The sequence below is a fragment of the Odocoileus virginianus genome, chromosome 6 (genome assembly GCF_023699985.2).
Source record: "Odocoileus virginianus isolate 20LAN1187 ecotype Illinois chromosome 6, Ovbor_1.2, whole genome shotgun sequence".
NCBI lineage: Eukaryota > Metazoa > Chordata > Mammalia > Artiodactyla > Cervidae > Odocoileus > Odocoileus virginianus.
Window position 1 is genome coordinate 8,559,539 of NC_069679.1, and position 15,501 is coordinate 8,575,039.

At 48.8% G+C, this 15,501-nt stretch overlaps 1 protein-coding gene across 1 annotated transcript in view; it reads right to left on the reverse strand.

Moving 5' to 3' along the window:
• ITGA11 (integrin subunit alpha 11) overlaps nt 1–15,501 on the reverse strand; it is a 132,583-nt gene that overhangs the window by 19,849 nt on the left and 97,233 nt on the right. Inside the window, exons 13-19 of the mRNA XM_020880529.2 lie at nt 12,897–13,037; nt 12,453–12,656; nt 11,230–11,360; nt 6,485–6,651; nt 4,978–5,120; nt 3,576–3,686; nt 101–186 (exon numbers count right to left, since the gene is read on the reverse strand). Coding sequence (XP_020736188.2) covers nt 101–186; nt 3,576–3,686; nt 4,978–5,120; nt 6,485–6,651; nt 11,230–11,360; nt 12,453–12,656; nt 12,897–13,037 — 983 coding nt within the window. The remainder of the gene's footprint in view (nt 1–100; nt 187–3,575; nt 3,687–4,977; nt 5,121–6,484; nt 6,652–11,229; nt 11,361–12,452; nt 12,657–12,896; nt 13,038–15,501) is intronic.

Genomic DNA, 15,501 nt, shown 5'->3' on the forward strand with positions numbered 1-15,501 from the left:
TGGGAAGCGTGTGCAAGATTGTCACCCAGGGCCCTGGAAGCCCAGATCCCAGCAGGCGAGCGAAAGGAGTCAGGGTGGAGAGGCGGAGGAACCAACTCACATGGCTGTGGGCAGGTCACTGCGGGCATCTAGCAGGAGGTCAGGGACACAGTGCTCATCCTCATTGCAGCCGTTCCAGAAAGGCACCTGGGCCAGGGAGAGGCAGGTGTGGGTGGCTGGAAAGGGCACCCACAGCCTCCAGCCCCTGTCTTCCCTGTGGGTCAGCCCTTACCCTCACAGCACACCAGCTCCTCTCTCTGTGGCACTAGACACGGGCTTTGGTTTTCCTGCCCTTTTCACAGATACCGTGCTGCTTTTGATCATGGTTTTGCATAGACAGTCCTTTCTTTAGAACATGGCTCAAGACTCAACTCATCCTGGGTCCCCTTCAATCCTCTAATCAAGGTACCAGCACAGAACACCCACTTACCTGATGCCAAGCAACACTGATCGAGTGCTTACTGTGGGGAGGAAGCTCTCTGGTCCTGGGGGTAAAGGATGAGGGATATGCAGCCTCTGCCCTCAACTCATGGGGAAGACGGGTGTGTGAACAAATAATTACAGTGTGAAATATGCAAAATCTGTATGAGAAATAGAAGTGGCAGGGGGAGGAAAGAGCAATCTTGGCCCATGATGGTTGAGAAGGCTTCACAGACATGACAGTAGGTCAGAGTTCCAGAAGAGGACTGAGTTAACTGGATGGACCAGGGGGAGGGTAGTCTGGGAAGAAGGATGAGTCTGTGCAAAGGGCCTGAGGCCTGAGGCAGCAGGGTAAGTTTGGGAAATAATGGCTATTTAATGTTGCTGCAGTAAGGGGTGCAGGAGATGGAGAGATGGCTGGAGTCATGTCCTACAGCGTTGTGGGGGTGGTATCTTGCAACTGATAGGAATCACTGACCGCTTTCAGCTGCAACTGTCCTCCTAGACATGCATGTTGAAGACCCTACTGAGGAGGCTGCTGCAATGTTCACATAAGAGATGACGATGGTGTTGGTGTGGTTGTGGATGCGCAGAATGGGAAACAGGTTAGGAACCTCAGAGATAGAGCAGCAGGACCTGGAGTTCATCAGGACTAAGGGAGAAAAGGGTCCCGGACGTTGGCCAAGTTTCCTTTTAGGTGTCTGAAAGGACGGTTACACCATTTATTTATAAGTGGAGGAGTTATGTGGAGGCGATCAGTTTGGGGCAGACTGAGTTTGAAGTGCCTGTGACCCACCGGGGAGAAGTGCTCAGCAGGTGGGTGGGTGTTCAAGTCACAGGAGGGGAAGCTGGTGTCACTGAGGCCGGGTGTCCCTTACAGTCACTGACTTCTCAGAGGGGAGCCCCCTGAAAGTGTCAGTCGCTCAGTCATGTCTGACTCTTTGTGATCCCATGGACTGTAGCCTGCCAGGCTCCTCTGTCCATGGGATTCTCCAGGCAAGAATACCAGAGTGAGTTGCCATTCCCTTTCTCCAGGGGATCTTCCCCATCCAGGGATTGAACCCAGGTCTCCTGCATTGCAGGCAGATTCTTTACTGTCTGAGCCAGCAGGAAAGCCCTCTCTCAGATCCATGTATTCTTGCTTTAGATGCATTTCTATCAAGCCTGCTCCTCAGCTTCCCCATCCCGGGGTGGATTTGTAGCTTGAAGCAGCCAGCAAGGAAGACAGCAGAGCTATACGAAGGAGGGCAAATCGAGGCATTCAATGACAGGACAGAACTCCAGACACTTCAGAAGCCCTCAGGGACTTCACAGTGTTCTAGCTTCTGCGTTCACCTTGGTGATTTCAAGTCTCCAACGAAATACGCCCCACCTCTGCCCAGCATACTGTTTAAGTGTGAAAACTATAGAATAACCCTCAGAAAAAATTCTATCCACTTGATTAAAAGGGATAATTTAACACGATAAGCATCTGTTATACTCAATTGTATGGAATGGCTCATTCTCTCCAGAGGCGAGATTTTATGGTATTAGAACAGTGCTGGGCATTGAGGAGAAGCTAAATAAGAACTTGTAGCAGAGGGATGGGAAGAATGCTTCTAATTTGCTGGAGGCTAGAAATCTATATTAACAAGATTTTGAGACAGTTAGCTGCTATCCAAAGCCCTTGGTAATATGCCCAGACTGACTGTTTCAGCTCTATTTCTCATCTTTTCTTTACACATCCCTTCATCCTGCTTGTTTCCACATCCACACCTTGGCTATGCTGTTAGCTTTCCTGGAATAAAAGCCTGTTGTCCCCATCTCATGTCTATTAAAGGACCAGGGGAAGGCCACCCCCTCCAGGAATCCCCCCTCCCTATCATCTGATTGCATGATGACACTTCCTGTGAGCTTATTCCTATTCTGACTTGGCCTATGACCTGGATCACCACCTTGCATCTGTATCATCAGCATCAGAGAATACCTTGCCCGTTCATCTGCCATGGGCTTCAACAAGCTTATAGAATGAGTGACTCATACCCGCTCATGAGCTCTAGTGGTTTGTAATGACTGATGGGAAAAATACTAAGGTTCAGTGTATCCAGCTTTCCCCTGCTCACTAAGGAGGATTCCAGCCTTGCCAGGCCAGTATCACCCCCCTCTCCTGAACTGCATTTTCAGACACTCTCACTTACACGTTTGTGACTCAGAATCAGGAGAAGAGGGAAGGTGTGAAGGTGGGTGGTAGGTGGTGAGATGTGGCAGCTCTGGGAAGAGGAAGGAGCTGGGGGAGGCTGATGGGGGAGGATGGGAACAGAGATCTTCAGAAACCTTGCTGTTGACTATACAGTGTTTTTATGTCGGAGAAACACAGGAGAGCATGTGAGTAATTCTGAGATTGTTTGCTGGCTGGGTTCTATATAATTCTCAGGGACAGTGTAGAGGCTGGAACTCATGGGTCACGGTCTTAAGACCACTGTGGGATATTTGAAAGCTCTTTCCTAGATCCTCAGGGTTTATTTTGCCTTCTCTCCTAGAACAGATTAGATCGAAATGATAACTGCCTGACATTTTCTTTGTGAGGGTTTATCTGGAGTTGCAGAGGTAGGGAGCATCTGAACATTAGATACCAGACAATTCCAGTATTCCTAGAGCCAGAGATTGAAAAATGTGGACTGAGGGGTGTGCAGAGCCATTGGTGAGGCTAAAACGACTTATTTTTGGCATACTTGGAGCTGGGAGGACTGTCAATAAGTCGATCATTCAACCAGTGCGGACCAGGCTCTGTGGTTGAATCACTCTCTGACCTCCAATGTCCTCATCTGTAAATGAGGGAGGTGAAGATTGAGAACTAAAATCCCTGTGGTCCTTTGACTGTCAGGATCCATGCCGGGCTCACTCTCTGCTGGGGATACAGAAAACCTCAAAGGCTGGGTCCTTACCCTTAAGAAACTGTTCAACACAGGTCACGAGGAAGGAGGGAAGGACATGCTGGGGGTTTGTGGGGCAGGAGATGGGAAGGTGTAGCAGGAGAAGAACTCACGTGTGCCCTCACAAAGCCTGGGCTTCTGGGAGGAGGCGAGTGCTGGGGTGGGGTATGTGCCAGAGCTGCTTCCCCGGGTGCCAGGACATACCGAGACCCTGAGGGTCGTGGGCCAGCCGTCATCCAGCATGGGGCCGTAGTCGGGGTTCTCCAGGGAATACTCGATCGAGAAGGTCACTGGCTTCACGTAGTCAGCGGTGTCCTGTGTGGGAGGAGATGAGGATGGGGTGAAGGCAGAGGGAACATTCATGTCTGGGCTAGGGCCACTGAGAGAGAACTGTCATCTCCCTGAGCTGGGAGGACAACAACTTGTCAGCCCTGAGCATGAGTCCATGGAGCCTAAGCATCTGGGGGTGGACAGAGGTTCCCAGATGGGTCTGCAGCTGGCGCGTGTGCCTCCTGGAAAGGGCCCTTGGGTCTGTGTATGCCAGCCCCACTGCCTGCATGTTCCACGAACTCTGGCTCATCCTTCAAGGTTGGGAACCTGTGTCTTCAACCCCCCAGCCTCTAGGAAGCCAGGCAGCAACACGTGCCCACACTCTGTTCAGACTGTTACTGACACTCTTGCATTGCATCCTAACTATGTGATTGTGTATTAGTCCTAGTCCCTCAGAAGCCTCTTAGCACTGTCCTAGCACTGTGACAAGCTTATAATAAATGTGTCAAATCAACAAAAGACGACACGTGAATAGGGGCATTCAGGGGATGCTTAGAGCTGGATGAAAAATCCCTGACTCTCTCATGGAGCCCAAATCTTGACATGAGTGGCTTCCTTGTGTTAAGGCATATCTAATAAGTTCCCAGATAATGACGATGCTGCTGGTCTGGGGGCCCCACTTCGAGAACACAGACACACCATGGGGCAACACATTAACAGACGCTAGGACTCCTTATTTTTCTGATCTTTGCTCATTGGATACCGAGGCCAAGTGGGCTCTGAGTGTTCCCTGTCTGTGTCTCCAAGACTGGAGCTGTGGCTGGGAGTCTGGAGTTTCTGGGTGGAGGAATTGGCCCCCACTGGTTCCCCCCTCTGCCAGGCTGGTCTCTGTTCCTCCCCCCAGCCTCTTCATGCCACTGGTCCACCTTCCTTGGTCTTCCTTTTTAGCTGATGCCTGCTTATCCCTTCCTTCTGAGCCATGGCCCCTGACCCCCATCCTCTCTGTAAGACATCACTGAGCTGACCTCCCTCCTTGGATTTCACTCCCTGCTTAAGCAATGGTGGGCATCTGGGAGATGGCAAAGGGGATTTCAGATGAGGGTCCAGTGAGGTGGGGAAGCAGTGTGACCCAGTGGCCTCTGCTCTGGGGTATGAGTGTGGGTGGCCAAGGTCTAGGACACTGCTCCCTGCTGGCCTCCTGAGGTCTGCTGGGGGCTCAGCATCAGCCTGGCACCAGCTGAACTCTCTGCCTCTTCATGGCAGCACCTCCTCCAGCTCTGCTCCCTTCCTGGAGGAGCCTGGGCTCTGCTTCTGGGCTGCAGGGCATCCAGCTCACCAGCACGTGGAAGTTGATGCGCTCACAGTGTTCTTGGCCAGAGGAGAGCAGGGCGGCCCTGTTGGTATACCGGTCGCCGCCCTCATCCAGGTGGGCCCGTGGTGTGTACCGCCTCTCATCCATGGTGGCATTATACCTGATGCCTGGAGGAAGGAGAGGGCAAGACCATGGAGGTGGAGCCACATTTCCACCAAAGACTGTTTACTTTCCCTTACAAAGAGCCTTTGGAAAGTCAGCCTCCTCCAGGAAGCCCTCCAGGATGGCCAAAGAAGACCTACTCCTCTCCCCTCATAAAGCTCATGTAGGCAGGAAACTCTCACATGGAGAGCAAGCAAAACAGTGAGAAAAGCCAAAGGAAGGAACTAAAGAGAAGAGGGAGGCAGAAGGAGGAGAAAGGAAGATGGAATTGACAGTGAAGGGATAAAGAAAGAGGAAGAGATGGAGGGGAGAGTGAACGCAGTGGAAGAGGTGAGAAGACAGTATAGGCGTCACGGTGGAGTCATGGGCCCCTTCTGGAGTCAACACAGCTCTGACTCTCTCCTGTCACCTTCCTAGGTCTCGCCCTCAGCTCTGGGATCCTGTCGGGCCTGGATCTGAGTGTCTGCAGGTGGCAGTTCCCATCACACTAGGGAGGACTGGCCAGGCCCTGCCCACCAGCTCCTCATACCTAAGACTGTTCTGAGGTTAAAGACTGCATTCTCCTCCCTTTCAACTGGGTTGATCTTTTGCTAAATGTAAGAAAAGCCAGCCCCTTCTCTGGTACCCCAGCAGCATTCTGGGTGTGCCAGGTTCTCGGTATCGTTCTCCTCTCATAGAAGATGAAAGAAGGACACCACCACCCAGGCTTGCCTTTGTTCTCATCTTCCCTGTGGAACACCCAGTTTTTAATCATCTGATTGGTCCTCCTTGGTGAGAAGCTCTCTGTGGTCCCAGTTTCTTGCACAGGCCTAATCTGGTCCTGGAACCTGCAGCTGCCACTTTCTGGGGATGACTGGGCCCAGGGCTGTCACAAGCCAGTGTTTGATCCCAGCCTTGGCTGAGAGTGAAGGACCCTCAGAGGGAAACTGTCCTGCTGTGGACTCAAGCTCACTCTGAGCAGAAACCATTGCTACTTGGGTCTTTAGCCACCTGATCCCCTGTTTCAGATCCCTCATGGGTCTGACTCTTTCTTTGAATCTGACTTCACAGCTTCTACACCCTAAGCTATTGGACAGCTTCTGGTCCCCTGTTCTGATTCATACACTATCTCTGACTGTTTCCACCTTCCCCAGCCTCTCCCACATTGGTCACCCCTGCTCACTGCCATCCTCTTCCTGGCATGAGACCCCCTCTCTGCCCTTTGGAATGAGAGCACTGAGTGGGCATCTAGAAGTCATCAAATGGGGCTCTAGGTGTGACCCTGGCACTCAAAGCCCATTTCAGCAAAAGCCCAGATTTAGAAACAGAGCAAACACGAAGTCCTCGGGGAGAGACTGGAGCTGCGGGAGTGGGGAGGGGCCGGATTTACCGACTGTCGCAGTTTGGTAATGGGGTGCCAGGAAGACGGGCGTGAAGCAGAGGAAGGCAGCCAGGCAGGTGGCATCTCTGCCGCTGCGTTTGCAATCCCTGTGAAAGATGTTGATCTTGGATGGCTCAAAGTGGAGGCTGGCGTTGATCTGAACCACAGGGCGGGACCTGCAGGAGGAGGGAGAGAAGCAGGGGTGGGCAGGGTGCAAGGCTGCCCTGCTGGGACCTGGGGGAAGGTGGAGAGCCAGATGGAATGGGGTCTCTGAAACCACCACTGGAGGGTGAGGTGGTGGTGGGGCCTGCAGAGAGGGGCTCTGGTGTCACAGGATTGGGCAAAAATGTGCACAAGTAGATGAAGGGCAGGCTAAGGAATCTCACAGCCCCTCAAGGCAACCCTTCATCATTTTCCTAGGAGCTGTACTCGCTACAGACCATACTGACATCCCTTTGCCTCCTCATCACATCAACCCTGAATGTCCATTACAGTAATCTGGAGAGCTTTAAAAACTCCTGATGCCTGAACTAGAACAAAACATTTTAAAATTTGTATGGAAATACTAAAGACCCCAAATAGCCAAAGCAATTCTGAGAAAGAAAAACAGCTGGAGGAATCAGGCTTCCTGACTTCAGACTACACTACAAATTTACAGCAATCAAAACAGCATGGTACTAGCACAAAAACAGAAATATAGATCAACAGAACAAGAAAAAAAGCCTAGAAATAAATCCACACACTTATGGCCAATTCTTTACCAGCTGAGCCACAGGGAAGCCCAAAAATACTGGAATGGGTAGCCTATCCCTTCACCAGCAGATCTTCCCAACCAGGAATCAAACTGCCATCTCCTGCATTGCAGGTGGATTCTTTACCAGCTGAGCTACCAGGGAATCCCTATGGTCAATTAATCTATGACAAAAGAGGCAAGAATATACAGTGGAGAAAAGACAGTCTCTTCAATAAATGGTATCAGGAAAAGTGGACAGCAACATGCAAAAAAAAAAAAAAAAAAAAGAAACTAGAATATTCTCTAACACCATATACAAAAATAAACTTAAAATGGATTAAAGACCCAAATGTAAGATTTGTGTTTTCCTGTGAACACATTTCAAGATGTTTTCCTATGTTAGAGGACAATATAGCCAGGATACTCTTTGACATAAATTACAGTAATATCTTTTTGGATCCACTTCCTAGAGTAATGAAAATAAAAACAAAAATAAACAAATGAGACTAATTAAACTTAAAAGCTTTTGCATATCAAAGGAAATCATAAACAAAACAAAAAGACAACCCACAGAATGGGAGAAAATATTTGCAAATGAAGTGATGGACAAGGGATAAATCTCCAAAATATATGAATAGCTCATGTAGCTCAATATCAAAAAAGCAAACAACACAATCAAGAAATGAGCAGATCTAAATAGACATTTCTTCAAAGAAGACATACAGATGGCCAAAAAGCACAATAAAAGATGTTTAACATTTCTAATTACTAGAGAAATGCAAAGCAAAATTACAATAAGGTATCACCTCACACTGGTCAGGATGGCATCATCAAAAAAATCTACAGACAATAAATGCCAGAGAGGGTGGGGAGAAAATGGAACCCTCCTTCATTATTGGTGGTAATATAAATTGGTAGCCCAGTATGAAGGTTCCTTAAAAAACTAAAAATAGAACTACTATATGATCCAGCAGTCTCACTCCTGGGCACATATCCAAAGAAAACCGTAATTCAAAAGGATACATGCACCCCAGTGTTCACTGCAGCACTGTTTACAATAGCCAAGACAAGGAGGCAACCTAAATGTCCATCAACAGATGGCTGGATGAGGAATATGTGGTGTATATACATACATATATGTATGGAATATAAAATGGAATATTACTCATCCATAAAAAATAATGAAATAATGATATTTACAGCAATATGGATGGACCTAGAGATTACCATAGTAGGTGAAGTCAGAGAAAACCAAATATTCCACTCATGTGGAATCTAAAAAAAGATACAAATGAATTTATTTACAAAACAGAAACAGACTCACAGCTTTGAAAAACAAACTTGCAGTGACCAAACAGTAAAGATGGAGGGGAGTGATAAACTGGAAATGTTTGGGACTAACATATATATGGTACTACATATTAAATAGTCAACAAGGCCCTACTGTACAGCCCAGGAAACTCTGTTCAGTATTCTGTAATAACCTCTATGGGAAAAAACTCTGAAAAAAATGTACATATGTATATATATAACTGAATCATTTTGCTGTACACCTTGAAACACAACATTGTAAATCAACTTTACTCTACTATAAAAACTAAAAAATCCTGATCCCCAAATTGCTCTCCACATCAAATCAAACCAGAGCCAGCATCAACATGTCTTAAAGCAATGCTTCTCCGACTTTAGTATAGTTGCACATTTCCTGGGGATCTTGTTAAAAAGCAGGCCTGGTATTTCTAGCAAGCTCTCAGGTGATGTTAGTGCCGTTGGTACCTGAGCCACACTTTGGAGAACGTGGGTGTTACAGCACTCCAGGTGATTCTAGTGTGCAGCCAAAGGAGAAAACGACTCAGTTCTAGAGACTCTCCACTCATCCACTCAGTCCAACACTGCCCCATCCAGGCAGTCAAGGAAATATGAATTTACTCTCGAATTGACTAAGTCAAACAGAGTTAGGGAAGGAAACTATTGCCTCTCCAAACCATGCATTTATATAAAAAGAAGCAAGTGTAGTGAGTTTTACATGCTTCAGAGTTCTAGCATGATTATCTGTGCTAATATCCTGCTCTTTTTAGTGCAAGGGGGATGGCACCTCCTCTGTGCTGTGGAGTGAGAAGGGTAGGTTTGAGTCTCGGCTCCTACTGGACAGACCATGTGATCTCTCTGACCGGGAATTGTGAGAATCAAAGTACATAAGTGAGAATGCCCTTCGACATTGCAGAATGCAGTGTAAATATAGTGGCTTATATCAGCAGTTCTCAGACTTAGGTGCCTACTGGAAGCGAACACCTGGAGAGTCTTTAAATGCCTGTGTCCTTGACCTAGAAATTCTACTTTAAGTGGTCTGGGTAAAGCCTGGGTAATGAGAGGCTTAAAAGCTCCCAGGTGATGCTAATGTCAGTCATGTCTGAGATCTAGGGAGTTTGACTCTAAATTTTCCCTAGAGGGCTCCAGCCCACAGTTTCAGCGCCACTCAGGTAGCACTTAGGTTTAAACATCACAAGCTAGGGCTTGACTGAATCCACTCTGTGGGACTGATTCTTCCAGTGTATCTTGTTTCCTGTAAAGAACCTAGTTTGTGTGTTGCCCCACAGACCCGGGAGACAATGTCTACCCGCTAACCTGGGCCTTGTTCACCTGTCTTGCTTCCTGGCTAGAACCAAAGCAGTGAATACATTTAGCCCAAGCTGCTATCGCTACTGAAGACCTAAGATCCCCTGAAGAGGATCCTTCAAAGAAGGACCTGCAGAGAAGGCCTTCAAAGAGAGACAGGCTGTGGCGCCAGTGAAACTTCCGTGCTGGACCTGCGGAGACTCCACTTCCTCAGTGCTGCCCCCAGGAGTGGGGCAGCTGACACTTGGGCCATGGCACTGGGGGGATGCTAGGAGCTCGCAGATACACTGCTCCCCGTTGCTCCCCTAAGGGGCTGTTGCAGAAAGCAGAGGCTGAATTCTTTCTGCCTCTCTGGAGATGCTGGAGCAGGGAGCTGCCCAGAGCCTGAGTCTGCAGCTCATTAGCTACTTGCCTCTCGAATCTCTCTCCTCCTCTCCTGCTTCAGTTTCCCTGGACCCTCACTTCTGCTTCTGGGACTGAAACCCCTCCCACAGCAGTGCAGATGCACAAGCTTTAGCCTCAGGCTCTGTTTTCTAGGGAACCTGGACTAAGACATTTCTTGAGGGCAATGTAATATTCTTGAGGACCAAGAACATAAAGATTCTCCCCATGAAGTCATCAGCTATCTCTGTTTAATATCTTTCTTAAGTTGTATGAAATATGTGATTGCACTTACATAGAATTATATGCAGATGGTAAAAGACTGGTAGGGAAATATGCCAAAATATTAATAGTGGTAACGTTAAGGTGATGAAACTATGAGTGATTTATTCCTCAAATTTTCTCTAAGTTATTGTATTTATAATAAAAGTATCAACATATAGAAAATTAGCTCAAATTAAAGTTTTTTTTGGCTCAAAAAGTAGCTGACACATCACATGGTAGAATAGATGGACTTTTAGAAAACCTTTTTTTTTTTTTTAAGTTTCAGACCATTGCTTAACATAGACCCCAAGTATAAATGCATGACAAATATCTGATGGAATGGTAAAGAAATGAGGCCCTGAGAAAGGAAACCAGGGGTCAGAAGGGGTTTGGAGGAAAGAAATATTTCACACTAGGGGAGAAGGAGATCCTCCCAGCTGAAAATGTCCTCAGCCTGTCCCTTTAAGAGAAGCCAAATGGGAGAAATGCTCCAGTAATCAGAACTTTTAGGAAAAAGTCAAAGGGGGTTTTTAGCTCTAAAATCTCTGAACCCCACTGAGAAGAGGGATTTGGACTTCAAAATAACTTACAGTGATTCCATAAAAAGGAAATTTGTAGTCACAATGGGATAAGAATAGGGTGAATTTGGCCAACAGTGATTAAAGACAAGAGACAAAGAGTCTAAAGCGTGTCTTTTAAACCCTGTATCCATCAGGACCCTCAAGAGAGTCCAAGAATCATGAAAAATGGGGGAACCAACCACAAAATCACGGCGTTGCCAAGCGCGCCCACTGCCAGGTCAACGAGTCCGTCTTCATCGAGGTCCAGTTGCCCGTGAATGCTGCAGCCAAAATACTGGAGGCCCGGAGCCAGCTCTGAGGCGGTGATTCTCTGTAGGAAGTGGAAGGCAAGAGCTGGGTGTGGGCACCCTAAGGAGTAGATACAACTGGGAGCCCTGGAGACAGCCTGTTTGAAACTATCAGGAAACTTCCTCAGCCCAAAGCTATCACCTCTCCTCGTCTGTTTTGGAACCTGAAATTTCTACCATTAAGTCATTCTTTTGGATTAAAATAATGTGTCATAAAAGGGTTCTCCACTGAAGAGGGAAAGGGGGGAAAGATAGGGTAGGAGATAAGAAATACAAACTATTATGTATAAAGTAAATAAGATATGAAGATATACAATACAGGGGATCTAGCCAATGTTTTATAATAACTATACATGGAATATAACCTTTAAAAATTGTGAACCACTCTGATGTACATCTGTAACATATAATATTGTACATCAACTATTTAAGAAAAGAATTCCCCATAGGATGTAAGTACACGTTACATGGCAGGTAACCCATCACTATCTCTAAGTGTGGTGTATTAAGCTATCTTACTAATAAAATAGGCAAAAGTGATGAGCCTGAGGGGAAGGCGCTTGGGATGGCTCACTCTTGGGGACAGCACTGTTTCTAGCCTGAGGCATTTCCAGAGAGGAGGAGCCCAAATAGGCCTTCCCCATTCATTTGTCCAGCTGTGTCCGACTCTTTGCAATCCCATGGACCATAGCCCTCCTGGTTCCTCTGTCCATGGGACTTCCCAGGCAAGAATACTGGAGTGGGGTGTCATTTCCTTCTCCAGGGGATCTTCCCGGACCAGGAAATGAACCAGCATCTCCTGTGTTGGGAGGCAGGTTCTCTACCACTGAGCCGTTAGGTCTTCCCCACATGTAGTCAGTTGCATGAAAGCATGTGAAGGCCAGTGGGATTCAGGTGCTTGGGGGGGGTTTGTTATTGCTGTTGTTGGGGAGATGAAGTTAAACAGGGAGAAGGTATCTACAGGGGTGATGGGAAGGTCTTAAGACTAATTTCAACTTGTGGCAAGTAGAGCTAGGACAAATAACAATCCTTTCCTGGGTGAGGACAGGGCATGAGCTACTAGGACTCCAAGTTCTAGCTCCATTCATTTTGGGGGTTGGGGTGGGGGGCATTACCTGCTTCGGTGTCTTCAGGATGCTGCCTTGGAAGCCATGGTAGATGTAGATGACGCCCCCGTGGTTGTCTTCCAGAGGGGCTCCCACCACCACATCGTTGTAGGAATCTTGATTGAGGTCCCGAACGGAGGCGATGGAGGAGCCGAATCGGGCGTTCTGGTAACCATGGGAATCCTTCAACGTTCCATTGTAAACAAACCGGTCCTGCAAAATCAGGGGCAGGAAAAGGCTCGGGGGGACTTGGCAAGGTCTCTCAGGGTCATGACCCCCTCTGGCCTGCACCATCCCTTCTGTGTGTCCCTGTTTCTTTCCCGCTACATAAACCCAAGGACGGAGGGTCTGCAGGCATGCGCTGGCCTCCGCTTCCCAGTTTCCCTCATGGACACCCGATCAAGGCATGGGTCAGGTGTCCCTGGAAAGCTGGCCAGAATCCGCGCGCCGTACCTGTCTCAGGTTATAGACGTATACCCTGCCCCGCTCTCCGCCCTCGCTGAAGTACATGGGCGCGCCCACCAGCAGGACGTCAGTCACACCGTCTTCATCCACGTCCGCCGAGGTGATCTCGCTCCCGTAGTAGGAACCTATCTGCGGCACAGGGGTGGGGGAGGGCCATGGGGCTGGGCTGCTGAGAGGCCTCCCCCCACCAGTGGACAGCCTTGACTCAGACTCTGCTGAAAAAATGAGCCCCCACCCCAACCCTTTTCTCCTTAACCATTCCGCCACCACCTGACTCTCCATTATTTAACTTTTGTTGTTCAGTTGCTAAGTCCTGTCTGACTCTTTGGGACCCCCATGGACTGCAGCACACTAGGCTTCCCCACCCTTCACTGTCTCCTGGAGTTTGCTCAAACTCATGTCCATTGAGTCAGGGATGCCATCCAACCATCTCATCCTCTTGCACCCTTCTCCTCTTGCCCTCAATCTTTCCCAGCATCAGAATCTTTTTCAATGAGCCGGCTCTTCGCATCAGGTGGCCAAAGTATTGGAGTTTCAGCATCAGTCCTTCCAATGAATATTCAGGTTTGATTTCCTTTAGGATTGATTGGTTTGATCTCCTTGCTGTCCAAGGGACTCTTGAGAGTCTTCTCTGGCACCACAGTTTGAAAGCATCAATTCTTTGGCACTCAGCCTTCCTTATGCTCCAGCTGTCACATCCACACATGACTACTGGAAAAGCCATAGCTTTGACTATATGGTATAGCACTCCAAATTATGCACGTGCCAAACATGTTTAATCAGTCCTCTGTCGGGCATTTAACTCATTTTCAATATTTTATTTTCCAAATAACTCTGGGCTTAGCACCTTGGGTGGTGACTTGTGGTTTTTTCTCAGTATTTGAGCGCTTAGGGTGTTCCTCTCTTGCCTTGGGTGCCACGCTCCCAACTCAGAAACCTAAGGGTCCTCCTGGCTCCACTCCCATCTCTCCCACCTGCAGTCTCCCCACAAGTGCTCTTGGTGGATGCCAAACACGTCCCCAATCCATCTACTTCCCTCCTCCTCCGATGCTCCTTCCTCAGGTGAGGCACCTTCCGAAGGACCCCCCATCTCCAGACTGGCCCTCCAGCCCAGCCCTGTGGGGAGCTAGAGTGGCTTCCAGAAGCTGACCATGCCCCTTCCTTGCTTTGGGGAGGAATGTCCAAACTCTGCAGTGTGACCCTCCTGGACTGGCCTCCCTGCCTCCCCAGCCTCTGTCTCCCACCCTCTGGCTCCCACATTCCCCTGGACATACTAAGTGATTTCTCTTCTCCAAAAGCCCCCTGCTCTGGCGGGCTTCCCAGCTTCCCTTGTACATACTTCTCTTTAGCCTGTACCCTTTTCTCCTCCCCTCTCTCCAGGTCATGTCTATCGTCCTACAGGTCACTTCCTGTTCAAAGACACCCCTGGCCTTCCCCACTCCATCCCCTGCCGTGGGGGCCCCTTCTCCGTGCTCTCCCGCAGCCCTGTCCTCTTCCCCCCAGCACTGGTTCCCTCCACAGATGCCCCTAACAGTGGGCACTGCTCCTGTCTCACTCCCTCCAGGCCTGGGTGCTGTGCCTGGCATGCAGGAGGTGCTCTATAAGTGTTTATAGGAGCAAGGAAAGAAAAGGAGCCCTTCCCAAGGACAGGCCCCGTGTGAGGCACTTTACAGCCTCATGCTATCTTGGGAGAGATCATTGTCCTTATTTCACAGGGAAGGAACTGAAGCTCAGAGAATTTGAGTCTCTAGCCCAAGGTCAGAAGGCCGGTCACAACCAAATTGGGTTGGAACTCTGATCCATCTGACATCCAAGCCCATGATTCTCCCTTCCTGGCTTGGGGTGTTTTCAGAAGAAATTTATCCTCAAGCATTAAAATCTTTTAACTCAGGAGAATGATAAAAAAAAATACAGAAGAGGGAAAAAGGACATTATAAACACACTGTGGGGAGGGGAGAGATGTGCCTACGTGAAGTGATTAAGAGGCAGACAGAGCAAAGAAGGAGGCGGAGGGAAGTCTGTCTAAACATGTGGCCTCCGATATATGGGTCACGGTGATTTGGAATCCACTTAACTTAGCTGCCTTCAGTGCTGCGGTTTCTCGTTTGGATGTTGGAGGCAGATCCAGGCAGTAAAAATGTCATATATTCTTCGGCGAATTCCCTCTGGCTCTCAAGGTCTAACTTGGATTCCTGAGAGCTGGCCACGGGTGGGGTATGGGCAGGGAATGTGGAGGCTGGGACCAGAGCAGCGCCCAGAGCCCCCAGTGCACTTGGGATGGGAAGAGGAATAGTGGAAGGATGGCTCCCTGCAGCTAGAGGGATGGAGGTTAGACCTGGCAAAGAGCATGTCCTCATGGCCAAGGGCAGTAGAAGAGGCAGGAAACAGGGCTGTTCCCAGGCTCTGGAGCACCAGGGGCAAGCCAAGAATAACAGGAAGGACCTGGACAGGGCTCAGCTCAGCGCAGGGTGCCATGGATACTGGATGCTGCCAGGCAGGAGGGGCCAAGGCCTTGTGTGGGGGTTGTTGGGGTCAGGAGGTAGCATAATTTAGGCAGCCCCACCAAGAGTCCAGGATACTGAGCTTTACCCAG